Here is a 23,120-nt window from a genome sequence, read left to right on the forward strand (position 1 = left end):
ATGTGATAATACAGAGATCTTAGATCAGTTCCCACCTAAAATGCCAGTGAAGCTGGTAAAAGCACAGCATTGCCACTGTGCCTGATGTACGTGGGCGCTAAGGTACGAACCAGCCAAAGCATCCTTATACCCGCGGGCAGCACAGCTGTGCTGGCAGAGGGCTACAGCGTGGGCCCGACTTCAGCACTGAAGCTGGGGTGGAAAGGAAGTATTTTGAATTTTTACAAATGCAGGTATACAGTGCAGCAAATGATTTATTTTTTTCTCCTAAATGCTTTTTTTAGCATTCAGGAGAGATTTTTTTTTTTTTTCCAGAAGCAGTACTCTGTTTGTGTCATAGTGGAAGGCAGATCTATACGCCCCCCTCCCTGCCAGATACTACCCTGAACCCCAACAAACACCCCATGTGTGGACTTCAGCACAACTCCTGCTTAGCTCATCCCTCTGTACAGTGTTTCTTTGGGACTATAGCTGATGGCCAACTGTCAAGAGGAAAGATTGGCTCTGTAAAGGTGGATAAGGATGACATGGTCTGAAGAATGATGTTGCCTGGCATCTAGATGCATGATCCCATATGCCCTAAGACCGTCAGACATTATTTCACTACAGTAGCAGGGTGAGGGGACAGATGGAGGATCCCCAGCTTATAGTTCTGAAACAGGAATGCTTTTACTGACACCGAGTCCAGACTTAAAGTGATGGATAAGCAAACCCAAAATAACAAACCAACAAATGTTAGCAGCCTTCTTAATGGATATGAAGTGTCTGTGTTTTTTTAATGGCCAGAGAAGAGAGCAAGAGAGACGTATCCTGGAAATGCCTGTGCAAATGTTGTGTAGCTCAGAGTAATTTCAAGCACCACAGTAATGAGAACCCATGTCTTCCACATTACAAACCCTCTGACTTCAAAATAAAAGAAAACCAAAAGTGATATGGACCTTACGTACATCTGTTTCCTTCACTGTGGAACATCCATTTCAAAGTCCAGGCAGTGTCCAAGATTAAACATCCATAGAAAGAAATAAATTACATAAGTATACTTTAATGGTTACGTTGTGGATATACACTATTAGGTCTGTGTGTAACCTTGGTACAGGAACTTCATGACTTTTGGGTGAAAATCCATAACATTAACAATCTTAGAGGAAATTCTGTAGACAAGAATGACCACACCTCTTGTTTTTTATTTTATTATGAAAGAACTCACTGTCTTTCCTCATATGTGTTTGGTACTATGCATTTACTGCAAACTAGTTTGGCAGTACTGATCTACACAGTGTAAATGAACTGCTCATATGCTGATGTTATCTTTGTTACTATTGTAAGGTAGTACAGCTGTGACTCATGTTTTTGCATAAATATTTAAATTTTTTTTTCAACATTTTCATTCTGAGAATACTATGCCAAATGCTGCTCTGATAGCTTCAGCAGATGCTACTTTGAAAAGCAAGTGGGAAAGTGTTTTGTGGTTTTTTGTTTGTGGTTTTTTTTTTTTTTTTGCTTTGGTTTTTTTTTTTGTTTGTTTTTTTATGAAGCTATAATAAAACCTTCCAACAATTTCAGATATTGAAGGATGTTCTATAAACCAGTATCATCCTACTGTTATGGCCATCAATCATGCTGTGGCTTGTTATACTGATTTACTATTGCATTACACTGGGTTCTGAATTGCTAAATTTCTGGTTTGTTTTTTTCTACCTTTCCTAAGTCCTTACCTCACACACTAAATAAAACTACACCTGCATATTCCAATATACAACATGTCTCATTTGCACATGAAGTGCGACTCAGTATTTCATATATTCATGAATAAACAAATAAGCTATTTCAAGATGAGCGAATAAAATCTTTCAGCACTATTAAAATGTTTAATTAAATCAATTAATTAAATTAACATGAATTTTACTTAACATTACCTAATGTTTAGCAGTCTGATAAACCTTGCATTGTATCCAATTGTTTGTTGGTGTAGTATCAGCAGTCAAACAAAAGGACCTGGTAACAGTCAAAGAAAATCACATGTTCTGAAATCTATTGCTGGATATGACAGTCCTTGACAACTTCTGAGTCAGATGTTCATCAATGAGCAGAAATCCAAACCAAGGTAAGGTACAATTTGTTTACTTTAAGGCTTAAGTATTAAGAAGGTCACAGAACAGAAGCATCATGTTGCACTTGAAGTGGTTTACACCTTGTTGAAGACTATATAGAGTCCAAATCAGAACAGCTTGCATTGTCAGCCTGTTTCCTGGGGTGGTGGTGGTGGTGTGTGTTTGTGTGTAGAGTGTCTTAAAGAGACTTACTGATACATGTCTTGAGTTTTAACTGAGACACAACAATCATCATTTGGAGAACAATATCAAAGTTATCATCTTGTGCTTTGCTTCACAATGAAGACAGGATTCTTGCACATTCCGGACAGGTCACTCTCCCTCCTTTTGCCTTTCTTCCTTAAAAACAAAGAACTTGGTGAGTATCTGATGCCTCTTGTACTGTGAGAGCTCTAGAAGCTTTTCTTCTTGTTAAATCAGTTTCTTCGGCTGAAGAGTCAGCTCTTCAAAATTGTGCAACTGAAGAATCAATTCTCCCTGAAAAATCAAGGTTGACAAGCGGCACTGGCACAATCACTTCCAGAAAGTGCCATCCACAGAAGACTTGGAGTTAGATTCTAGTTGTAAGCTGACAGAGATTGAAGCCATTTACACAGTTTTTCAAGTAACCTTCTTTCAGAACGGGGCAGCACTGGGCACTAGCATTTGTGGAAGAAAGTGATGTTGATACTGAAACACCATGCAGGGGAGAGCACTAATATTTGTGTTATGCATCCCGTAAGCTGACTCCTGTTGTTGGACACAGAGCGGGAGCACAGAAGGGATGTCTGTGCTCATAAAAGCTGATGACAAACAGTCCATGAATTTGAGTTCCTCTGTATCAAACAGTAAGCTCTATGGCAGGTTTCAGTGATCTGTTCACCTGCAAGACAACATATGCAAGAAAGTTGGACAGGACTGATGTAGTCAGAAAACTTAGAAGAAAATAAGTAGCTAAAGCGATATACTCAAAACTCCCAAAGCTGTTTGTGAGGTAGCATAGGAAACGCGCATGCTGCTGAGCAGCTGACTAACCCATCCTGTTGCCAAAACAAATAGAAGACAATTGCAACAGCTTTGGCAGTGGGAGGGAAAATGCTTGCTCTAGACAGTGACAACTGATCACCAGCGCTGTCCTGTCTGCAAGCTCTTTCCTAGTTGCACAAGACCTAAGAAATGTATCAGGCGGTGAGGAAGCTAGAGCTGCTGGATCTTCAGCTCTCAGAGTGCTCCCTCCCTGCAGAACTGCAAAGCAGTCGTGTGCGAGATCCTTCCAACCAAAGTGAATTAACGTTTGAGGACAGTCAGAGAAGGAACCCTCAGATCAGCAGCCCATAGATTAAAAAACCCCAACACTACAGACAAAAAGAAGCAACTCCCAAATTGATGACTTCCCATTAAAAATAATTAAGGAACCCATTAAGGCTGCTTTGAAGCGCCTGGTGGTATAATTCCTTATGAAAAATAAGGTATTTGACTAAAGCAATCAGGAATCTGGAAAGGAGTCATTCTACTTGGACTCCCACTGCAACCGCTTAAAAGATTCTCTCTCAAAACTAAACCAAGTAGGATAGCAAGCCCACACAATAGGGCTGACTCTGCCAAAGCAAATACATATATAGGGTAACGTAGTGATCGTGCCAGCTGAAAAATGTTGAAATACAGTGATGGGTGTAAACTGATTCATACAAAGTGAAATGGTTTTGTCCAAATAAGCTAGCGTTGCCTTCTCCCTGGCCCTTGTTATTATCTAGCCCAAGCCTTCAGCCTGCGCTGGAGACAAGCTGTGGCTGACCTAAGCACGGGCTCACAGATCAGCAGAGGCAGGAGGGCACACCCCTGCTCAGTGCGGTCAGCAAGGTCAGGAGTTTGAGTATCCTGAAGGATGGAGGCTCCACAGCCTTTATGAGCAACCTGCTCCCGTACATGACCACCCCTGGAGTGAAAAAATTGTTTTGTTTGAATGGGATTTCCCGTGTTTCAGTTTGTGCCCATTGTCTCTCACCATCACCAGGCACTGCTGAGAAGGGTCTGGCCCCATGGCCTTTACCCTCTGCATCAGGTATGTGTATCTGAGCTCTCTCCAAGCTGAGCAGTCCCAGATCTCTCAGCTTCTCCCATATGATGCTCGAGTCCTTTAACCATCTTTGATTACCACAGGTCTCCCTCTGGTATGCCTGTGTCTCTCTCATACCGGTGATCCCAGAGCTGGACCCAGCACTCCAGATGTGTCTCACCAGGGCTGATCAGAGAGGAAGTATCATCTCCCCTGGCCTGCTGGTGATGCTCTGCCTGATGCAGCCCAAGGTGCTGTTGGCCACCTTTGTTGCAACTGCTGCCTCATGTTCAACTTGGTGCCCACCAGGACCCCCAGGACCTTTTCTGCAAAGCCGTTTCCCAGCACGTTGGCCCCCACAGGGGTTGTTCCTCCCAACAGCAGGACACGGCACTTCCCCTTGTTAAACTCCATGAGGTTCCTGTCAGCCCATTTCTCCTGCCTGTGGAAGGCCCTCTCAACAGCATAGGAAAATCATTCCAGCAATGTTCTTGTCCCATTTCCGAGCTTTCAAAGGCTGCTTCTCATTTGCCTGTCCTTATCTTCAGGACTGACGAGTACTACTTCCATAAATGCCAGTCAGTAATTAATAATTATAAAGTCATACTGGCCTTGTGCTACAGCTTGCGATGGGATGACACTCCAATAGCTACAGATGCAGGATTCTTTAGATGGGAAGATTATGGCTTCCATGCCGATATGAACGTCAACAAGCTTGTTTGTATAGAGTTCCAATAATAGACTAGACATAGTATTAGCTTTCATTGAACAAAGATCCTTTACACATATACATTTCTGATATTAATTACTAATTTATTGTAAACTTCTAATCTCATACTATTCCAGCTTGACGAATCATGAAATTTGAGTGTGCTTTTGCGCATGGCTGTAAGTTTGCCATGTGAAAGGAAGACACTAGAGTCTCACAAGCAGAGGGAGAAGTCTGATATTGAGGAATAACAACATGCTAGCTACGGTTTCTGTGCTGCTATTTAAATGCTTTTTTGGGGGGGGTGGAAGGGCTGGGGGGTGGGCAGTAGGGGGTGGTGTTGTTTGTGACTCACACACCTGATTGTGATATAGGGGACTGAAGACTTTGCAAGACTACAGGTGAAGGCTATAGCCTTGGTAAAATCATGCAGCACTAGATGTGCAGAATACAATCAGGAGCTACAAAGAGACAGAACAGGAATCTGGCAGGCACACTCCATAAATGTACCCTCCACATATACACATACCCCCATGCTTCTTTCCTAAAATAATGGAAGTACCTTATGCTCCCGGCTAGCATCCCTAGCAATGTTTTCTATTTCAGGAATATTTCTTCCCCCGACTCATAGTGGCTTTTTAATCTGCAGCAATTACCAGACAAAGGTGTAAGACCAAAACCCCTTTGGCGTATTGGCCCCACCAAGCAATGATGTTTGAGACCTTCGGATCAAACCTGTATTACGACTGTGTTCCTTCCTGTTGTTTTGCTTGCATTTTCCTGCTTTTTCTTGAGTACGGAGAGACTTGAGGAAATGTAATTTCTGATTCAGACTTGAAACTGATTATATCACTGAAAAGCAGAACACAGCGCTGCATGTGTTTGATCCGCGTAGCTGAGCAAGTTAAAGTGTGTGTCTGTGACACTTACAGAGGGTGCTCTATCATAAAATACGTGTCAATGTGTACCAATGACTCATGTAAAAAAGATTCCTGAAAATGTGTTTGAAAGGTGATGTGCAAGAAAAAACTGACAACTCACATCAATTTATTTATGGTATTTTAATACCAAGTTAACGCATTTCTCAAGTAAGAACTTATAAATCTGGTAATTTATAGAAAAAAATAAATCACAGCTTCACAAAAAGCTAACTTTCAACAGTTTGTCCCCTCCCCGCCAACACACAGTTTACAATATATTTCAACTATGTTGGTAGAAAGTTAACAGTAGTGTGAAATTCTTTAAAAATATTTGCAACGGCAATTGAAAATAAAATAATGAATTTTACTCAGTGAAAAAGTAATAGGAATTGCGTTTCCCAGTATAAGATAAATCAGAAAAGCAGCAAAAAACCTCCCTCCTACTTGCTATGTGCTACCTTCCCCCCCCAATACATCACTGGCAAAGGCAACACTTCAACATTAATCGTTCCCAGGTTGAGTACTTCAGTGTTTTTGGCAAGAAGACACACTCAGAAGTTCAGTGTTTGAGGTGTGTGCTTGCCCTCACCCTGTGTGCTGCAAAGGCTGCTGTCACTCCTGTTCCCTGGGGTAAGGTGGGATCAGCCACAGCTCTGAGTGTAAAGATTTTTTTATGGGTTCATGCTCATTTTTCACTCTTTTTCAACTCTCCAATAAACTGGAAACCTCAGAAATTTTAGTTGCCACACCTCACCTTCGAGTATTTACAGGAGATACAGGATTTGAATGATGTTGTTATATTTTCACCTGTGTAAAAGAACCCCCTCTGTTAAATTTATACATGCAGCCACCGGACGAAAAATGTTCCTTCTCTAACTTCTTAATTAAAAGTCACATTTTCAAAGGTCATTGCACTTGATAATAAAAAGGCAATTAATATGCATTTGATATTAAATATATTGTACAGATCTGAACTTCTGTGCAATCCATTGCTTCAGACACACATATTTAACATCTTTTTAAAAACTAAGCCTCTAATCATAATGTAACAAAGAAAACCAAACTTTGTTAGAGACTGTATTTTAAAAGAACTTTAACAACAAACGCACACAAAAAACCGCTCCCTTTAACTCCTAGTGCATTTAAACACATCTTTGAAATTCTCCATGTCGTTCCCACACTTCACCTCGCTATCATTCTGTACCATTCTAACGACACTATACAAGAATGCATTTTCTCTGACCTAACCAATAAGGCTGGCATTTGTCACGCTGTTGGTACAAAGAGGAAAGCTGAAGATAAGATTATTGCCTCACTCCTTCACCTGCGGAAGACGAAGTTTCCAAGTGGACACAACTCAGCTGTCACACACATTGCCTGTGGACTCTAGTGGCCCGTTTCAGGTGCCAAGTGCTTACTCTTCCAAGTCAGGGTTTTGGGTTATCCCAGTATATTTTGCAACAACTTGCTGTTAGAACTATGGACATGAAAACTCAGTGGAAGATTTTGGTCCCTGAGATATACTAAATGAGATTAAGAACTGAAGCACTGATACTTAATTTGGAGTGGACCCTCTTTAAGGAAAACTAGGTTAGCTTCAACTTTCAAAAGTTTAACAAATAGTGACTAAAATATCCTTAAGCAGGATGACAGAATATATGCAGTATTAGTCAAGAAAAGTGCACTGTACAGAGCAGTTTTAAGTGTTATCAGCTGCTGAGGACCAAGAAGCTGTCCTGTCAACAGCATGCTGCATCAAATCTGTCTTTCCAAACTAACAGAAAAGCACAAGAACATAAAAGATGGCCTTAGCCAAAACATTTAGTTACTCCTATCTCTTTATAGCTATGGAACTTAAGTGTCTTAAATACAACCAGCAAACTGACTACATCAGCCAGAGGCCAACCCAAATTTTCTAACTTTGTAACTGATCATTTCAAGAGTGCTCTGTGGACTGTATCAGCAGCGTCTTCGTTGCCAAACCAGTGGCAATGCATGCTGCTGATAACAGGCTTTGAGCTAGTGTTTAAAAGGTTTGTACCCTTGAATGTGTTTCAGACCAGCAGCCACTACAATAAAACATCTTTGGCAACCACAGACATATGAAAGGTAATTCACAGCAGCTGGAAGAATTGTAAGATGCTTACAAAGTTCTATAGCACATCATTAACTTTCTGCAGGGTGTTGTATAAAGTACGAAAACCCTGAAAAGGATAGCTCAACATCTGACGTTACCTCAGAAGCTTCAGGGGTTTGTTATACCAACACTCAAACAAACCTAGGGCTTGTGAAGTTTTAGAGGATGATATGCAATAGTCCACACAAAGGCCTCCAGTGCAGTAGGAGCTGATGGGGAAGGAAGCAGAGTAATGAAGGGTCGAAAACTTAAGTTTCAGTGTACCACTGGGAGGTTACTCAGGGGCTGCCAACAGACGGATTCGTGAATGGATTTAGTCACACAAGTAGTATAATCACATTGGTGGTAGGATCTCTTCAGACACAAAACAAAACGAAACAAAAAAAGCAGTTGCATCCAGAGAGTCCACTAAGCAGTCTCATTTACCAGTACCTTAAATAAGAAAGAATATGCATTAGTAACACAGAATTTACTCTAAAACATTAATAACATTCTGTAACACAGCTGAGCTATTAGAGGAACCGAGTATAAACACATTTTGTTTTCAATTACTGCAATTATAAATTAGTTATATCTTGTGGCACCAGATAAACCAGCAGTTAAGTGTGTGGGATGTGCATATAGTAGGAGAGAAAAGACCACACTATTAAGATGGGTAAATTTTTAACAAGCAGAATTGAAGAAAGGTACTCTAAATTTATTTTTTTCTGAATATGAGTTCAGGTTTCAGAAATTTGGGAAACACTATTGCAACCAACTATTGCAGAGATAGTGATACCTGTATGTAAATTAGTATGCAATTTGGCAGTAACTCACAACACAAGAAACTAATAAGGAAAACCAGAATCTTAAAAAACCCCTAAAGCATATTTAAGCAGGAAGAATATAGTATTACTATCAGTACTGACCCCTTATTCTGTGAGAATAAAGTCAAAGAACTTTACACCCCAGTACTTCAGATGTCACACAAGATCCTGTAGAGAGCAAACCCCTGCTTACACCTCACTTCAGAGGTGCCAATTTAAGCCTGCAAAGGCAATTGCTTAAATTTGAGTCTGATACGGTACAGTACTGCTTTCAGTTAACTCCCAACCCCCACAAAAAGCCAACTACAGAATACGCTGAAATCCCTCAGATGCCCACGTCTAAAACTAGTGTGAAAAACTTAGCAGACTCTTAGCATAGGGACTCCAGCTACTACACGCAACTCACTTGACTAGTGAAATAAAACAAAATATTGGTCCTTTCTCCCCTGGGATAGAAGAAGAATGAAGATAAGCTACAAGTAACTGACTCAATTTTGATAACATTATGAAATGATACCATAAAATACAGCGGTTTTTCATACTCAGTCATCAGGTGCTGCATGAAAAGGCCGTTAGTTTAATGGTTCTGTAAATGGGTTTTTGCCATGTTAGTGTTCTCTCTTCTGCCAGAGCAGATTTTTCCTTTGCATGTCAGTATTTGTAAAATCATGGCCCTGCCCTACAGAGACATGCTCAACAACAGCACTGCTGCCATGCAAGACTTACTGCTGTTCCAGCACATGAAGGATGAATTCAGTCCTCAGTAGATTCAATCCTCAAACCTACTATACTGATGACTGCGTTGGAGTTCCAGTGTTTCATTAAAAGATAAAATGTAACAAATTAATTAATGGAGCTCCTGTACTGAATTAGAAGGAAAGTCTGGTCAGCTAGTTCCAGCTTTTAAAAGCAAAAGGGTATTTACCAGAGTAAATGTCTAAGAGGGAAGCAGCCCTGCTCCAATCAGCCACACAAATTCTATATGTCATGTTCTACCCTAACACACAGCTGAGCAATACAACTTGCACATGGTCATCACTGATGCTATTCCTTTTTAGACAACATCATTCATAAAACAAGTAAGAGCTGGGAATTACTTGCAACTTCTCCTGTTCCCAAGCTTACCAAGTAAACAATAGGCCCATATATTGGTATATAAAGTAACTATATTGGTATATATAGTAAATATATATATATATAGTAATGGTAACTATACCAATAGTTACTGTTATCTGAAAACAAGGCCAAAAATGGGTTCTGAAGGGCAGAGTGAGCTGAGTATGTTTTCCACCTGTGGGTCAGAAAGGCAATGACAAGCTCAGGGAACGGAGAAAAAACCTCACCTTTTGTTAACAGTTCCAGCAGCGCAAGTTTAGATATTTATATGCAGGTTACTGATTAGTTGTTTTTTAAAAAGCAATAAACCCAGAATTTAAGTTGCTTATCTACCCACTTAGCAATGTTCTTCATATTATTTTAGGTATCCTCTATGTGGTGAAGAACCTGACCTGTAATTAATACTCAAGCTGCTTAGTTTAGCTTGTTAAAAATTTACCCACTTATTCACAGCTGGTTTTATTTTGTTCTTCATAATAAAGATTGTTCTCCTTCCCAGATAGATACATTACAGAGTTAGTAAATCAATGTCAATCCATTTGTTCAGTTTCATTTTTGCCTAGCGTTTGTTTAGTTTGATTTTAGTTCTCCTACAAGCTCAGACAGTCTCTTCCATGCAAGTAAAAATACAATTGAATAGTTAATTCAGGCTGAATACTTAGAAACAAAATACAAACACATCACAGGAGCATGCTGGAGTCCTCAACTGTCTGTTTAATTAACATCCCCCACCCATCCCACCAAAACCACAACCAAGAAAGAAAACTAAACAATCTCCTCCAAAAAGCTTACTAAGCAGCAACAATGGCTATACTGTAAAATATTTTCTTTGACATGAAATTATGAAACACAACACAAAAGACCAAAAGACATCACCATATAAACTTTTTTTTCTTACCGTAAGAATATCTTAATGAAATGTCTTACTTCTGGCATAAGTAACTAACACTGTCTCCCAGATCAAGAACTTTCTTTTAAAATAAAACATATATTAATAGGTTGAAGATGCATCTTCATTGCATATGCACACAGTCCCTTTCCCCAGTTTTGCAGATAGGCCTTTTAGGGTCTCTTCTCTTTACACAAAACGAATTCACTTATCCATCAAAAGCAAAGTACAAAAAAGAATATTCTATAGATTTAGCAGATGAAGATTTCTAACCATGCAATAGTTCCAAGGGGACCAGAAAAATGAAGGGGGTACATGAAGCCTTTCAGGAACAGAAGAAAAGTCTTCATTTTATTTAAACAAGAGACTCAAAATAATTTTAAACATTATGAGAAGAAATACAGGATAAAGGACAGAACCTTATTCTAACTGCAATGCACACTGTTATGCAGGCAATGCAAAACCTGTATCACTTTTGTAAACTGTGTACAGTCTGCAGAGCTAGACAAAGGGAGGGAGAGTTCAAGGTTTCATGTGCATCTAACAACTATGAATTTCATGGCACGTGAGGATGAATTCAAGATGGCATTCTCTTGGTTCCCTTAGGTACCATATGTTTAATTCACACCCTCAAACACTCGTGTGCATGGACAACAAAAAGCATCAGTCATTTTTGCTAAAAATAAACAAGATGGAATACAAAAAACCCCAACACTTAAACTAGTGTAGACAGCTTTTAAAGTGATCTAGTTCAAATAATAACTAACCTGAGACGTACTTTGCTCCGATTAACATTATCATGCTACTCATAATAAAAAACCCCAAAGGCAGACTACAGAAGATACTAGTGTCACCTGATGTCATCCAGGGGAGGGTGTTTCCAGTCAAGCAAATCAAAAGAGAAATATATATATAAATTGCAATATATATTTTTAAAATCATATGAACAGCAAAAAGTAACAAATATAGTGACATTTGTAGAAAAACTAAAAAAAGATTATGCATAACCCCCACAATAATTTTAAACAGGCTCTCAAAATAAGAGGTAAAATCCAAATTCCACTGTAGCACTATCTAGGTGGAGCCCATTTCTAGTATTCTTCAATCTCAAAATACTCCTAGTAGGCGGAAGACAAAGTTTCAAAGCAAGAACTAAGGAAAGTAACATTTCCTCCCTGACAGTGTTAAACCAGATAATCACTGAGGATGTTTTGATAAACATACCCTTTTTCACATCACCTGAAGAACAAGAGCTATTTTTATATTCTGCAAGGCAGAATTTTGTATCCTTCAAAAGGAGATAAAGACATGTAAGTAGGATAAGCATCAAGCACTTGGGATTTTAGGATACATAACAGAGGGTTGGTTAGATGTAATGCTACTAAATCGTAGTGGACAATACTGAAGTGAATCTTATTACTCATGCCAAGTTACCTATTTCCCTTCCAAACAGCCTTGATGGAATTGTTTGTATAACCATGATGTGAAAGGAAATAGTTAAATCAATTTATAAGATGGTAAAAAGAAAATTTTAGCTTTGGCTAAAATAAGCCAATACTTTTTATATATATATATATATGATATAATAATAAAGTAAGAGACTTCACGCAGCCTGAGGGCTCCAACTGTGGATTGTTGGGGGAGTTTACATTTCAAGGATTCTTTACTTAATACTTTTCATTCTAATAGTTTTTTGAACAAAAGAAAATGAAATGAAGATAAAGCCCATAAATGATGTGTTGTAGGATAATTCAGGACTAAAAACTTATCCTGAAATATAAAATTACAGATCATGGAAGACTGCAGGTTTTGTGCAATTCAAACTTGATGGATGAAAAAGCCCTCTACTTCACAAGAAAGATCTTGTTCAGTCTCTCAAAAGTGTTTGTATATTTTCTGTGTGTGAACAATAAGTCTGCAATTCTTTACTTCAAGATAAATGCTCGTTCTTAGCTCTTGTGGGTCAAACAGATTTTGATGTGGCTATCAATCCCTCCTTCCTATATAGCAAATAAAAAAGGCAAGATATAGCAAGAAAAATCACAGGATGAAACTCTTCTCCTTTGCAACATGAGGTTATAGTATAAGAAAGTTTATGAAATCCCTGCACTGTCATAGAATTGTGCTGTATCTATTCTTCTAGGTAAGACTTTTCTTTTGTAAACCAACGCTATTCTGCAAAACCTGAAGTTAGCCTTGATTTCATGTCCTCTGTTTTTAGAGCCCTGCAAGATATTGCTTCTGTCCTCCTTTCAAGATGAAGACCTATCTATCTACTTTCCTACTTTGTTTCCACAGTGGTTTTAAGTAATAATTTTTAGATCATTGGAACAGTCCAGAGATGGCATGAACAGAAAAGGTCACCAAACTCCAGATTAACTACCTAGGCTAACTGTCTAATTATTAATACTTGACCTGCATTAATTTCTGGTTTACCATTTGAAGGAGCTTCAGATGTCTCCCAGCCCATAGATTTCAACACAGCTTTCTTCCATCTGGCATAGCGAAATTCACTTTCTGAAATTGAGAAATCAGCAAACAGAAAAACCTCTCAACGGATATGAATACAACTACAAGTATTTAAGCAAAGACTGCAATATTAGCTTTCTACTCTTTTGCACAGTATAATTTGCCTGGACAGAACAAGTATTATAAAATGCTGTTTTGAATACCAAAAAAACCAACCCAAAACAGACCAACCCCAAACTCCAGAGTTATGCACAGTAAGGAGAAATAAACCTTAAAATCAATTTTCTGCTTGCTCACCAATAAGGAGATTTATAAGTAGAACAATATGAAGCAATTGCTATTCATGTAGAAGCCCTTCAGTGTTGAAAATACTGTTTTGAACTAGGTATTATATCAGTATTTATACACAAAACAGTAAGACAAAATTCTGTACCAAAAGTTAAGAAAGAATTGCTAAGACAAAAATGTATTTGTCTCGCATATGGATTAATTATGTCAAGTAAATACTTTCCATCTCTAGAAGCACTTAAGTACTGACGAAAAAGACAGTTAGCTAAAAAATGGTAATTAATGTAGGCTTTTTAAAGCCAAAAGTCTCCCCCAAACAGTCAGTCTGTCCTTCCTACATCTGTGAAAACTCACAAATGCATAGGAGCTTTAGCAGACATCCTTCTCAGAAAAACTTTCAAGATTTCTTTGATTTTACTTGCTATAAATCAAAAGCTACTAACTGCAATGCCCAGTGCCAAGTTTCCTTCAAAAAGAAGAAAAAAAACCCCCAACACATTCCCCTATAGTTATGCTGTTTTAATCATTTTCCAATCTTACTAGTCAATAAGTGGAGAAAACAGCAAGTGAAATGCACTCTTCTCTAAGCCAAACACTGTGAAGCTGATCTTCAGCATTTGTGAAGATATTCATATATAGCAGTTTTTATATCAATGTGAGACTGCAACAAAGAAAACCCCTAATTTGTCAGACACTAAATATTAAGTTTGCAACTTCTTAGACAATATGAAAGTGTTTTACCTTCTGGGTTGATCTGTGGTTCAAATCGTTCACATGTTACTGCTGTCAAATCTCCAGGATTCAGACTCCAAATTCCAACTCCTTCCGCAGCTCCTGCTGCCATAGCAGCTCCTAGAGCTGTTGTTTCAGGCATTGATGGCTTTACTGAAGTAAATGACAGAGGTGGCCGTGATGATTTTTAATGAAAGTCACCTTGATGACATCAGAACTAAAGACTTATATATCTAGAATGATACATATTTTGTAGAACTGCTATATGTTTCCTTTAAGTTTACCAACTGCAAACCTCATTTTATTGCCATTCACATGGTTATGAAGTTAACTTCACCTATCAGTCATTCAAGTCTTTGAAATATCTCAGCTCACTACTTCCTTCAAGACAGAATTACGCAATTGCACACTTTCATACCATGTGCAGGGCTGCTGACCTCAGCCATCAGTTTCTTTAGAGTACTCCTGTTAACAATACACTATTTTTTGTCTTCTCCATCCCTCCTCAAAGCAGTGATCACTGGCTAAGTTATCAGTCTTGTTCTCATGCTCTAGATACTGTGTTATTAAAAGCATTTCTATTTAAAAAGGCATCTTAAGAGTGTACTGACTAGCTTGTTGGCCTTCCACAGATGATATGGAAGACCATCCCACCCCACATGAGCAGTGGAGGTCTGAAGTTCTGATTTATCTCTGAGCAAGATTCTCAGGGACAACATGTTGCAGGAGACCATTAATTTCACTGATTTTAAAACTGTCAAATGTTTAGACATTGATATAACAACTTCAATACCCTTATAGTGCTGTAATATTTCAATAAAATAAGGAAGTCAGTGATTTTCTATGAAAGTGAATCTCAAAACTGGATGCAAGATCTAGAAACTTTTTCTGACCACCCCCCCAAAAAAACCCAGCAAACAACACAACTTCCTCAAGCAGCAGCAAAAGACCAGCAACAACAACAAAGCAAGCCATCCAGTTTGCCCTCATTAGCCATTACAAACCAATATTGTTTTCAGCTTTAAAAAGAAAATGGGAGCTGTAATTTCATCTTACCTACTGGAATACAGAGAATGTCTGACTGGAGTTGCATGAGAACTTTGTTATTGGTCATTCCTCCGTCTACTTGCAACTGATTTAGTGGTATCCCACAGTCCTTGTTTATGGCATCTAAAATCTTAAGAGTAATATATGTTACGATTTAATTGCAGAGAAATCCATGATACCTTCTGAGTATAAAATACAGATAATTCAGCATTTGCTGAAGAAGAGTGTTAAGTAGATAATTCCCCTCCCTATACATCACGAGGGCAAAACAAAGGTAGTGACAATACAGTTTTGCTTAACACAGAGCAAATGCATTCTGTTTATTACAGAAATTGTACTCTAGGAGATGGTTCTCCTCTGATGCTCTATATCTAGCCTGTGTTGCTTAAATGGTCTGAGAAGAAGAATTTTGAAGAAAAGCTGATGACAACTATAACATTTATCAAAGCTAACAAAGGAAGAAGTAACACTAAATGAAGTCCTCTAGCTCATTACAGTTTGTCTAGATACTTTCTCTAATTCGACGTATTAAAGAACTGAAAAATTAAAAAGTCTGAACTAGCGATCTGTAAGACACTTCAGGAGGAACTGCTGAATGTTTAACTATTTTGAAAGAGCAGCCTCTTTTTCAATTAGCTGTTGAAAATCCAGAATTTCACATTACACAAGATAGACTTCAAAAATAAACAGTGTAATTTTTTGAAAAATTATGTTTCCTTCTTTTGGGCACAGTGGATAGCTGAAAATAAATGAAAAGTGTTAAAGTGTTTTCAAGGGACAATTAATCAAGAGTGGAGCATTTAATTCACTGATACCTATCAATATGGTTTTTAAAGGGTTTCCTAAAAATGTAAGATTTGCCTCAAACCTTAGCTACTGGTAACATCACAGCATTATCCTACAAGCACCTACTAAATGCAGGATAGTGTGGTTTCTAGGGTTTTGTAAAAGCAGTTAATTAAATGTCATTTACCTTTTTTAAGGTTGGTGCATAATTTTTGTTGACAAAGTTAGGCATTAACTAGTGCAGAATGATTTGCTCTTTCTAATTTTTCGATTTATTTGAAAAAAAACACAGAGGTGTGCTTTTTTGGGCTTTAAATGACAAATCAACATAGACCACAAAAAACACCAAACGTACAACACATTCTATGCTGTTTTGTAGTCCATGAAGTACTCAGTTATACAATCCTTACTGGGAAAAATCAATGTCTTTTTTAAAATGGAAGAAATAAATTTTAGGTTTGTAAGGTAGTAAAAATTACATAAAGATGAGTTGTCAAGTAGACTCTACCCACTCTCAGAAAGTAAGTCAGCAAGGTCCTTTATCAAAAAGTCTTTAAAAGAACTAAAGAAACTGCCACAGCATAAACAATGGTTAAAAATCTAGAAGGTAAGAGTAAGGCCAATTTTTATGGTGGCAGCACCTGCCCATGGGCCTGCACTGTCCAATAAATTAGAAATAACCTGGAAAACAGGATTTGTAGCACAGCAGCAAAGTTTGTTGGCACTACTAAGCAAGTACTGCTCCCCACCACTTATTTCCTTCTCACGTATCATTTTACATTTGTCTATGCTGATTTCACCTGCCATTTTCACCATTCAGAACTTCATCAGTGCCTCATCATCTCAGCTTTACATACATGTACTGTTGGAGGCTCTGGCTTTGTTTACCACTGTGCAAGGGCATGTTGGATCATACCACACACTCAGCAGAGATTAAAAAAAATGAAAAGAATGCTAGAAATCAGGAAGGGATGAAGGAACAAACCAAATCATGATCATGCTGCTACTATCTCTATTGCACTGAGGTCAGAAGAAGGAACAGAGACTTAGATGGATTGGATGGCACAACAAAACAAGCAAGAACTCTAATGAACATGAAATTTGAGGGTTTGCCTGAAGGATACAAAAGAGTTCCATTTTAAAAGGAATTAAGCCAAAAGAACTTTGTTTCTGACAACACAAAACTAACAAGTATCTTTGAAAAATGTTTATGTATTTTATCTGTGTCATAAGGACTTAATCTGTCAATTTATGTGTCCAGAGGCCTGATCAGGCACTCCTGTCATTGTGATAAAACCACACTGACTAAAGTATAAGGAAGTATTAGATCTGTTCTAACAGTTAACTTCACTCTTACTCAGCCTGAGAACTTTATTCCCGTCCCTCCTACTCCCAGCCACATACCCTGCCTCTTGTTCTGATATTTGCTACATTCGCGGTGAGGCAGTTGAGGTCATTAATCCAGCAGAAAAAAAGCCTAGCAAAAAGAGGGATAATTTTCTGCTGGAAAGTTCATTGAGCTGTCACATGAGAGGGAATGGATGGGAGGAGGGACAAGGAAAGAGGAGCACACAACAAACTAGACTGTCAGTTCAGTTCCCTGTAACTTCACCCTGACTTCTAGTACCAGAATTAGAGATATATCCTACTTCCAAGCTCCTTCACGACTTTCTGAGGACTCAGAGGCCATTAGCACAGCTTCAAAAGCAGACAGCCGGGTGAAATCTCTGGCTGTCTTTTTCCACGAGTACTTTTTATTCTGTCACTACAGAAACAGCAAGCTGCTTTCCTCCTCTCACAGTTTTAGCTGGGTGTTATTTTAAAACTCAAGACATTTAAATAACAGCAGTTTAAAAACATGCAATCAAATTCAGGTTTGACTGTTACCCTTTGGGTTCTATGGATTTCATTTTCTCCTGTATTTGTATGGAACACAGGGAGTGTAAATTGACAGTAGACGGTGACATAAAGATTCTAATGCTCAGATACTGATATAAACCCCTCCGATTTGGTTGGAGGATTAAATTCTTCTGTGAGAATTTGAGTTTGCTGTTGCAGAACACCAGCTAAGGCAATACAAAGTATAATGGGGAGGAAGTGAATTCAGATTACCATCAGTATGTTTGCTGCTGTCTTGCTTTAACTCATTTTTGTTCTTGTTTATTGGAAGCACCGTAAGCCACCCCCATCACAGCAGACAATATAAAATGTAGTTTCCTACACAGATGCAACTTTTTAGTTATAGCACTGGCCTTGTCATTTACTGTTTCTATGTTCTGTCTCTCAAAGCATTCACAAAATACATTCACCTTATTTCAAGTGCTGATAAAAAGCAGCACTGCCACTCCAAAATAATGTACTACCCAACCACCTAATTGTAGCTAAACCCACAGGAACAATCTTTCAACATTAGCACCACATACAGAGAAGAATAGCATCTAAGTACAATATAAAGCATATGATTAATCTTCATTAAATCTTTAAAATCTTCTCTCTTCCTGAAGAGCTACAGTCCCTGTTATCATACTAACTTAAATGAGTTTAGGAGTCAATTTGCCTTTACCTCTCGTGTTTGAAAGCAGACTGCTTCTAGTGCAGCAAAGGCGATGTGGTTTTTATTTGTAAACTGAGTAAGGCCACAGATAATACTGTTGAAAAGAAAAAAAGAACCAGTTAGGACATACTTCTTTACCAGACATACACCGTTACTTCAGACCTAGGCCTTCTAATTCAAAGTTCATCGGTTCCATTGCATGACTGCCTTCTAATATTAAAAAGCTTGTTCCTCTTTAATCTAAACTTTCTCATCCTTATTTTCCTGACAAACATGCTTTCAGTGTCCAATTGATACAATTGCTATAAACTTAAAATTTATTGCCAATCTGCATGCAGATGGGTGCATAGTCACCCATAACCACACAAACACACACACAAGCTCCAGTCTTTCTTTAAGAAATGGAAATGCACGATCAAGGCCGATTTTTCTTTTAAAAATAGTATTGCTGATCACTAAAACCTTAAGAAATTCTCTAGTGCTTTCAGTTCTTAAGGAAAAGCCCAGCTGGGTCAGTGCTGTGCTCTAAATGCTTAATGTCTTTTTCAGATCTATTCTGATCATTAGTTGCTTCTGCTCCTTCAAAGAGATTTTTGGATATGGAAATTATGCTACATGTAACCACGAGTAAGCTCAATTCTGCCAATGTAGTCTGAACTGCAGAGCAAATAATCATCCTTTCATTCTTTTTTGACATCTGAGGAATAGTAGCATACTACACAGAAACGCTGCTGTATTTGCTGCTGGATACATGCAAGTTCAAAGATACTAAAGGACATTTTTAGTTGTTACCACTCCAAATATCAGCTTTTAACAGTTAAAAAGTTAAGCACTGTGATCTGAAAAACTAAAAACATCCATATCAATGATTTATTTCTTCCTGATGTACAAAATCCATCTAAGTTCTAAAGATCCAACTACTTGAAACCTTGGAAACTAGATATTCTTTAAGATTTTTTTTTCTCACTTTAGGCAAGTTATTTTATATTCAAATCTGTTATGCTTCTGTGACTCCCATGGCATGTTCTGATTCCAGCAACAGTAGGCAAGCTCACAACAGCAGAAAAGACGAACAGAAGGTTATTGATTGAACTAGTAGCTCTAACTAGTAGCAGCTAGTTAAGTCCTAACAACCAGGAAAGGGAATGGCAGGAGAGGGGAAAAGAGTGTTCAATAGACTGGAAAGAAAGCTGAACTTAAGAGGAAGGAGAGGGAGAAGAAGTGGGGAGGAATTAAGTATATTATATATACATGATTATTTTATATATATATATAATATTTTAATATATATGTGTGTATATATATACACATATATTTATATATAAAATATGTATAATTTGAGATAGTAAATGCAGCAGCCACCAGAAACTGAGCTCAAAAAACACCTATCAGTGCTAAATTCTTCACTTTCTTTTGTTGCCTGATGCCTCACAGTATGCAGACCTTCTTTTCCTCTTTAGTGAGATGAAAATCTTTTCAGAACCAGAAATGTGTGAAGAAGAAAATTTGGCCTCTTTAGGGCAAGAATCGTAGAACTATCTTGCACTTGTCCTTCGAAATGCACAAACAAGCCCGTGTGTTTTCCCTGCCCACCTCCTACTTTATTTTGGAGGGCAAGGAAAGGCAGGTGAGTAGCTGAGCTAGCTAATCCTTCTTTCTCTCCCAGAAGCAGTTGCTGGTTTGAACAGCAAAGTACAAAGGAGAAACACAGCAGTTGCTTGAAGATACCACAGAGAACGATCTACCCAGACATGTCAAAGGAACAAAAAGAACAATTTCACATACCTGGAAGGGAGTAGTGATATTATTTGTAAAAACATTAAATCCCTCGGCAAATGCAGTGGTTAGTTAGATCCTTACCCCCTTGCACTGGGTTCCCAGTATGGTGCATACAGTCCTGAAAATGCTGGCACAAAGTAGCAGCCATAAGAAGTCCCCACTTCCGCGGCCAGTTTTTCTAATGCACACACACAAACAGCCTTCGCTTAGCTCTTCACAACTGTTCCAATATGTAAACATGACACTTAAAGGTGTTATCATTTAAGTAGGGAAGATACTCAGAATATGTTAGGTAGCTACAAAAATAATCAAGCCACACACAAGTAGAAAATACAACTAACTCTGGCACACCCTGCTCCTCATTAACAAGCTTTCCATTTGCAACAATATAAATGGAAGGTGGGGCATAGGGAGTTTGAAAAATGTACAATGTAAAATGAAAAATTAAAACTGAAAACCAAAATCGTGTACTCAGTATTCTGACCTAGATACTGTGAGGTTTTCAAAGGGTACCCTGTGGGTAAAGAATGTACCCTTCAAAGCAGTCCAAAAGGTCACATTTTACTTGCTTTTAAGTCAAAGTAAGCAAGGGAAACTGGATCAAGACCAAAGGGATTTAAGAATTAAATTCCCATTAAATTCAAATGGATTTAGAGTTCTAAATTCTTGGCTTATGTATATAATCACAAGGTCAGCTACAAGAAAATCTAAAGTTTCTCAATATCTGAGTAATAACTTTAGATATCAGAAGTCCCCAAAATTAAAATATTTGTAATTTTAAAAATTATATTAAACCACCTAGAACTGCAAAAGAAGTAATGCTAATGTGCAGCTCCTTCCTATAACAAGAAAGTATTTTTTTTCAGCTTCTGTAAATTTCCTGTTTGTATTGATCAGAGAAGCATAGCAATAGAGAAAAAAAGTCTTTTTAAAATAGTAATTTCACACAGGCTCCACTTAAAAAAGGAGTGAAGGGAGAAGTACGAACACATTAAAGGTAAATAGGGAGAGATGATGAAATCCCACGGGACTTTAAAACCACTGACAAGATTAAAGTTTTTGAAACTCAGACCTTCCAAAGGTCTAGTCAAACGTGTGAAGCCAAGAGGTATTATACTGTTTCAACAGCTGGCTAATTCATGTGACAGTAGTTTATATTCTTCTGTATCATCTGTGAGGCTTTCTTACAGAGAAGCAGATTGACATTTTCAGTTTCTGCTTCATCTTTGAAGTTTTACGTAAAATTTGAATTCTAAATTTTTTCACCTTTGAATAAGACATCAGATTATTAAAATATGTAATTAATTGCTTTTTAATCCTAAATCTCATTAAGTCTGTCACTTTGAAACTGTTACACTTGCACGCTTCCACCATTTTCTCCTTTTTCAAAGTTTGATATATTCCTAGTTTCTATGTCACACACCAGCTTGTTTCAGTTCAGCTCAAGCAGAAAACATCAGCTACCCAAATGCTAAAGGATTACTGTATTCTTAGCCAAAACAGATTACCATCCTCCCCAATTCCTTTAAGAGGGAGCTGTGCAAACTGAGGTTCTTAACTCAACAGATATGAAGCCTTTACATAAACCATTGCACACATACGGCTTTAGGTTCTCATGTTTATGACAGGAATGAATATGTAGGTTTAGGATCAAATATGCTCTAGCTTCTGTAGTAGAGACTTAAATACTCTTGGCTCTGGAAAATTCAATGTTGTATGAAACTAGGAAATACACTGTAAGTATAACATCTTCTTGAATATCCGCTTGCTAGGGAAACTACTAAAAAGTACAGCTTGCAATAGAACAAAGCTGATGAAGGGTTTCAAAGACTATTGATATGCTATATGAAATACATGTATCAATAAACAGTAATTTCATGGATGCAAAGCAAATTGTTCAAACACAGCAAAATATATGCATCTTCCAGCTTTTCTTTCCTTGAATATTTTGAGCTTTCATTCAACATCAGAGACGTCAAGACATTGGTAATGAAAACTTAAAAAACTGAACAGCTCCCAATTGTGAATACTCACCAACTTCCTGTGAAGTCTTAACGATACCTAGATTGTCCCTCAGCCAACGAACAACAGCACCAGCTATTGCAACAGATCCCTGAAGGAAATAAAATTACCACATTAGGAGACAACAACTGGTAGCTTCATGTTCCTTTTTACAAGACTGGAGAGGAGGGGTACCTGCAGCCTCCAATTGCAGGCTTATAGTCACAGCTTAAAGTACTCCCAAGAATGCTCACAAACAAAACACACGTTTCTCAGCAGCTGGAGACTGCCATGTAAAACCAGCAGTCTGTTACACAGGCTCCATGTAGGAAAGGTGCATATTACATGATTTTTTCCATAGGGGGGAGTTACCATGATATTTCCTAAGCATTATTCTTGTCTCTCTAATTTTGCCCTTCTCCTGAATATATCGTTACAAGGCCCAGAAGCCTCAGTCTTCTTTTTCTGACGAATTAAGATTTTTATGCTTTGATTTAAAAACCCAAGACTGATTACATCTAGATTCTAAATACAGAAGGTCAGACAGAGAGAAAATTTAGGTATTTGCATTTGCCAGAAAAATTGCTGTTGCCTCAGCAAATGGCCCTGAATGGCTCCACCATATCATAGATGGCTCCCATCTCACTTCCAGGTCCAAATGGACTTCTCTACAAGTCCCAAGTCTGCCAGACTAAGTTTCAAGTAAAATGGGAGCAGCATCATATTTTCATTCAAAGCCTT

General features: G+C 38.1%; 1 protein-coding gene across 2 annotated transcripts in view; it reads right to left on the bottom strand.

Annotated features, from left to right (window-relative positions):
- Positions 1–5,897: 5,897 nt before the first annotated feature.
- GK (glycerol kinase) overlaps positions 5,898–23,120 on the bottom strand; it is a 36,830-nt gene continuing 19,607 nt past the window's right edge. Inside the window, exons 13-20 of one of the 2 annotated variants that reach the window (XM_040582485.1) lie at positions 22,413–22,491; positions 20,460–20,556; positions 18,609–18,693; positions 15,269–15,389; positions 14,222–14,365; positions 13,160–13,240; positions 11,491–11,577; positions 5,898–8,344 (exon numbers count right to left, since the gene is read on the bottom strand). In XM_040582485.1, the coding sequence (XP_040438419.1) occupies positions 8,331–8,344; positions 11,491–11,577; positions 13,160–13,240; positions 14,222–14,365; positions 15,269–15,389; positions 18,609–18,693; positions 20,460–20,556; positions 22,413–22,491 (708 nt within the window). In that variant the 3' untranslated portion in view covers positions 5,898–8,330. The remainder of the gene's footprint in view (positions 8,345–11,490; positions 11,578–13,159; positions 13,241–14,221; positions 14,366–15,268; positions 15,390–18,608; positions 18,694–20,459; positions 20,557–22,412; positions 22,492–23,120) is intronic. The other variant, XM_040582486.1, reaches the window with a different exon arrangement.

This window comes from Falco naumanni, chromosome 2, assembly GCF_017639655.2.
Source record: "Falco naumanni isolate bFalNau1 chromosome 2, bFalNau1.pat, whole genome shotgun sequence".
Lineage (NCBI taxonomy): Eukaryota > Metazoa > Chordata > Aves > Falconiformes > Falconidae > Falco > Falco naumanni.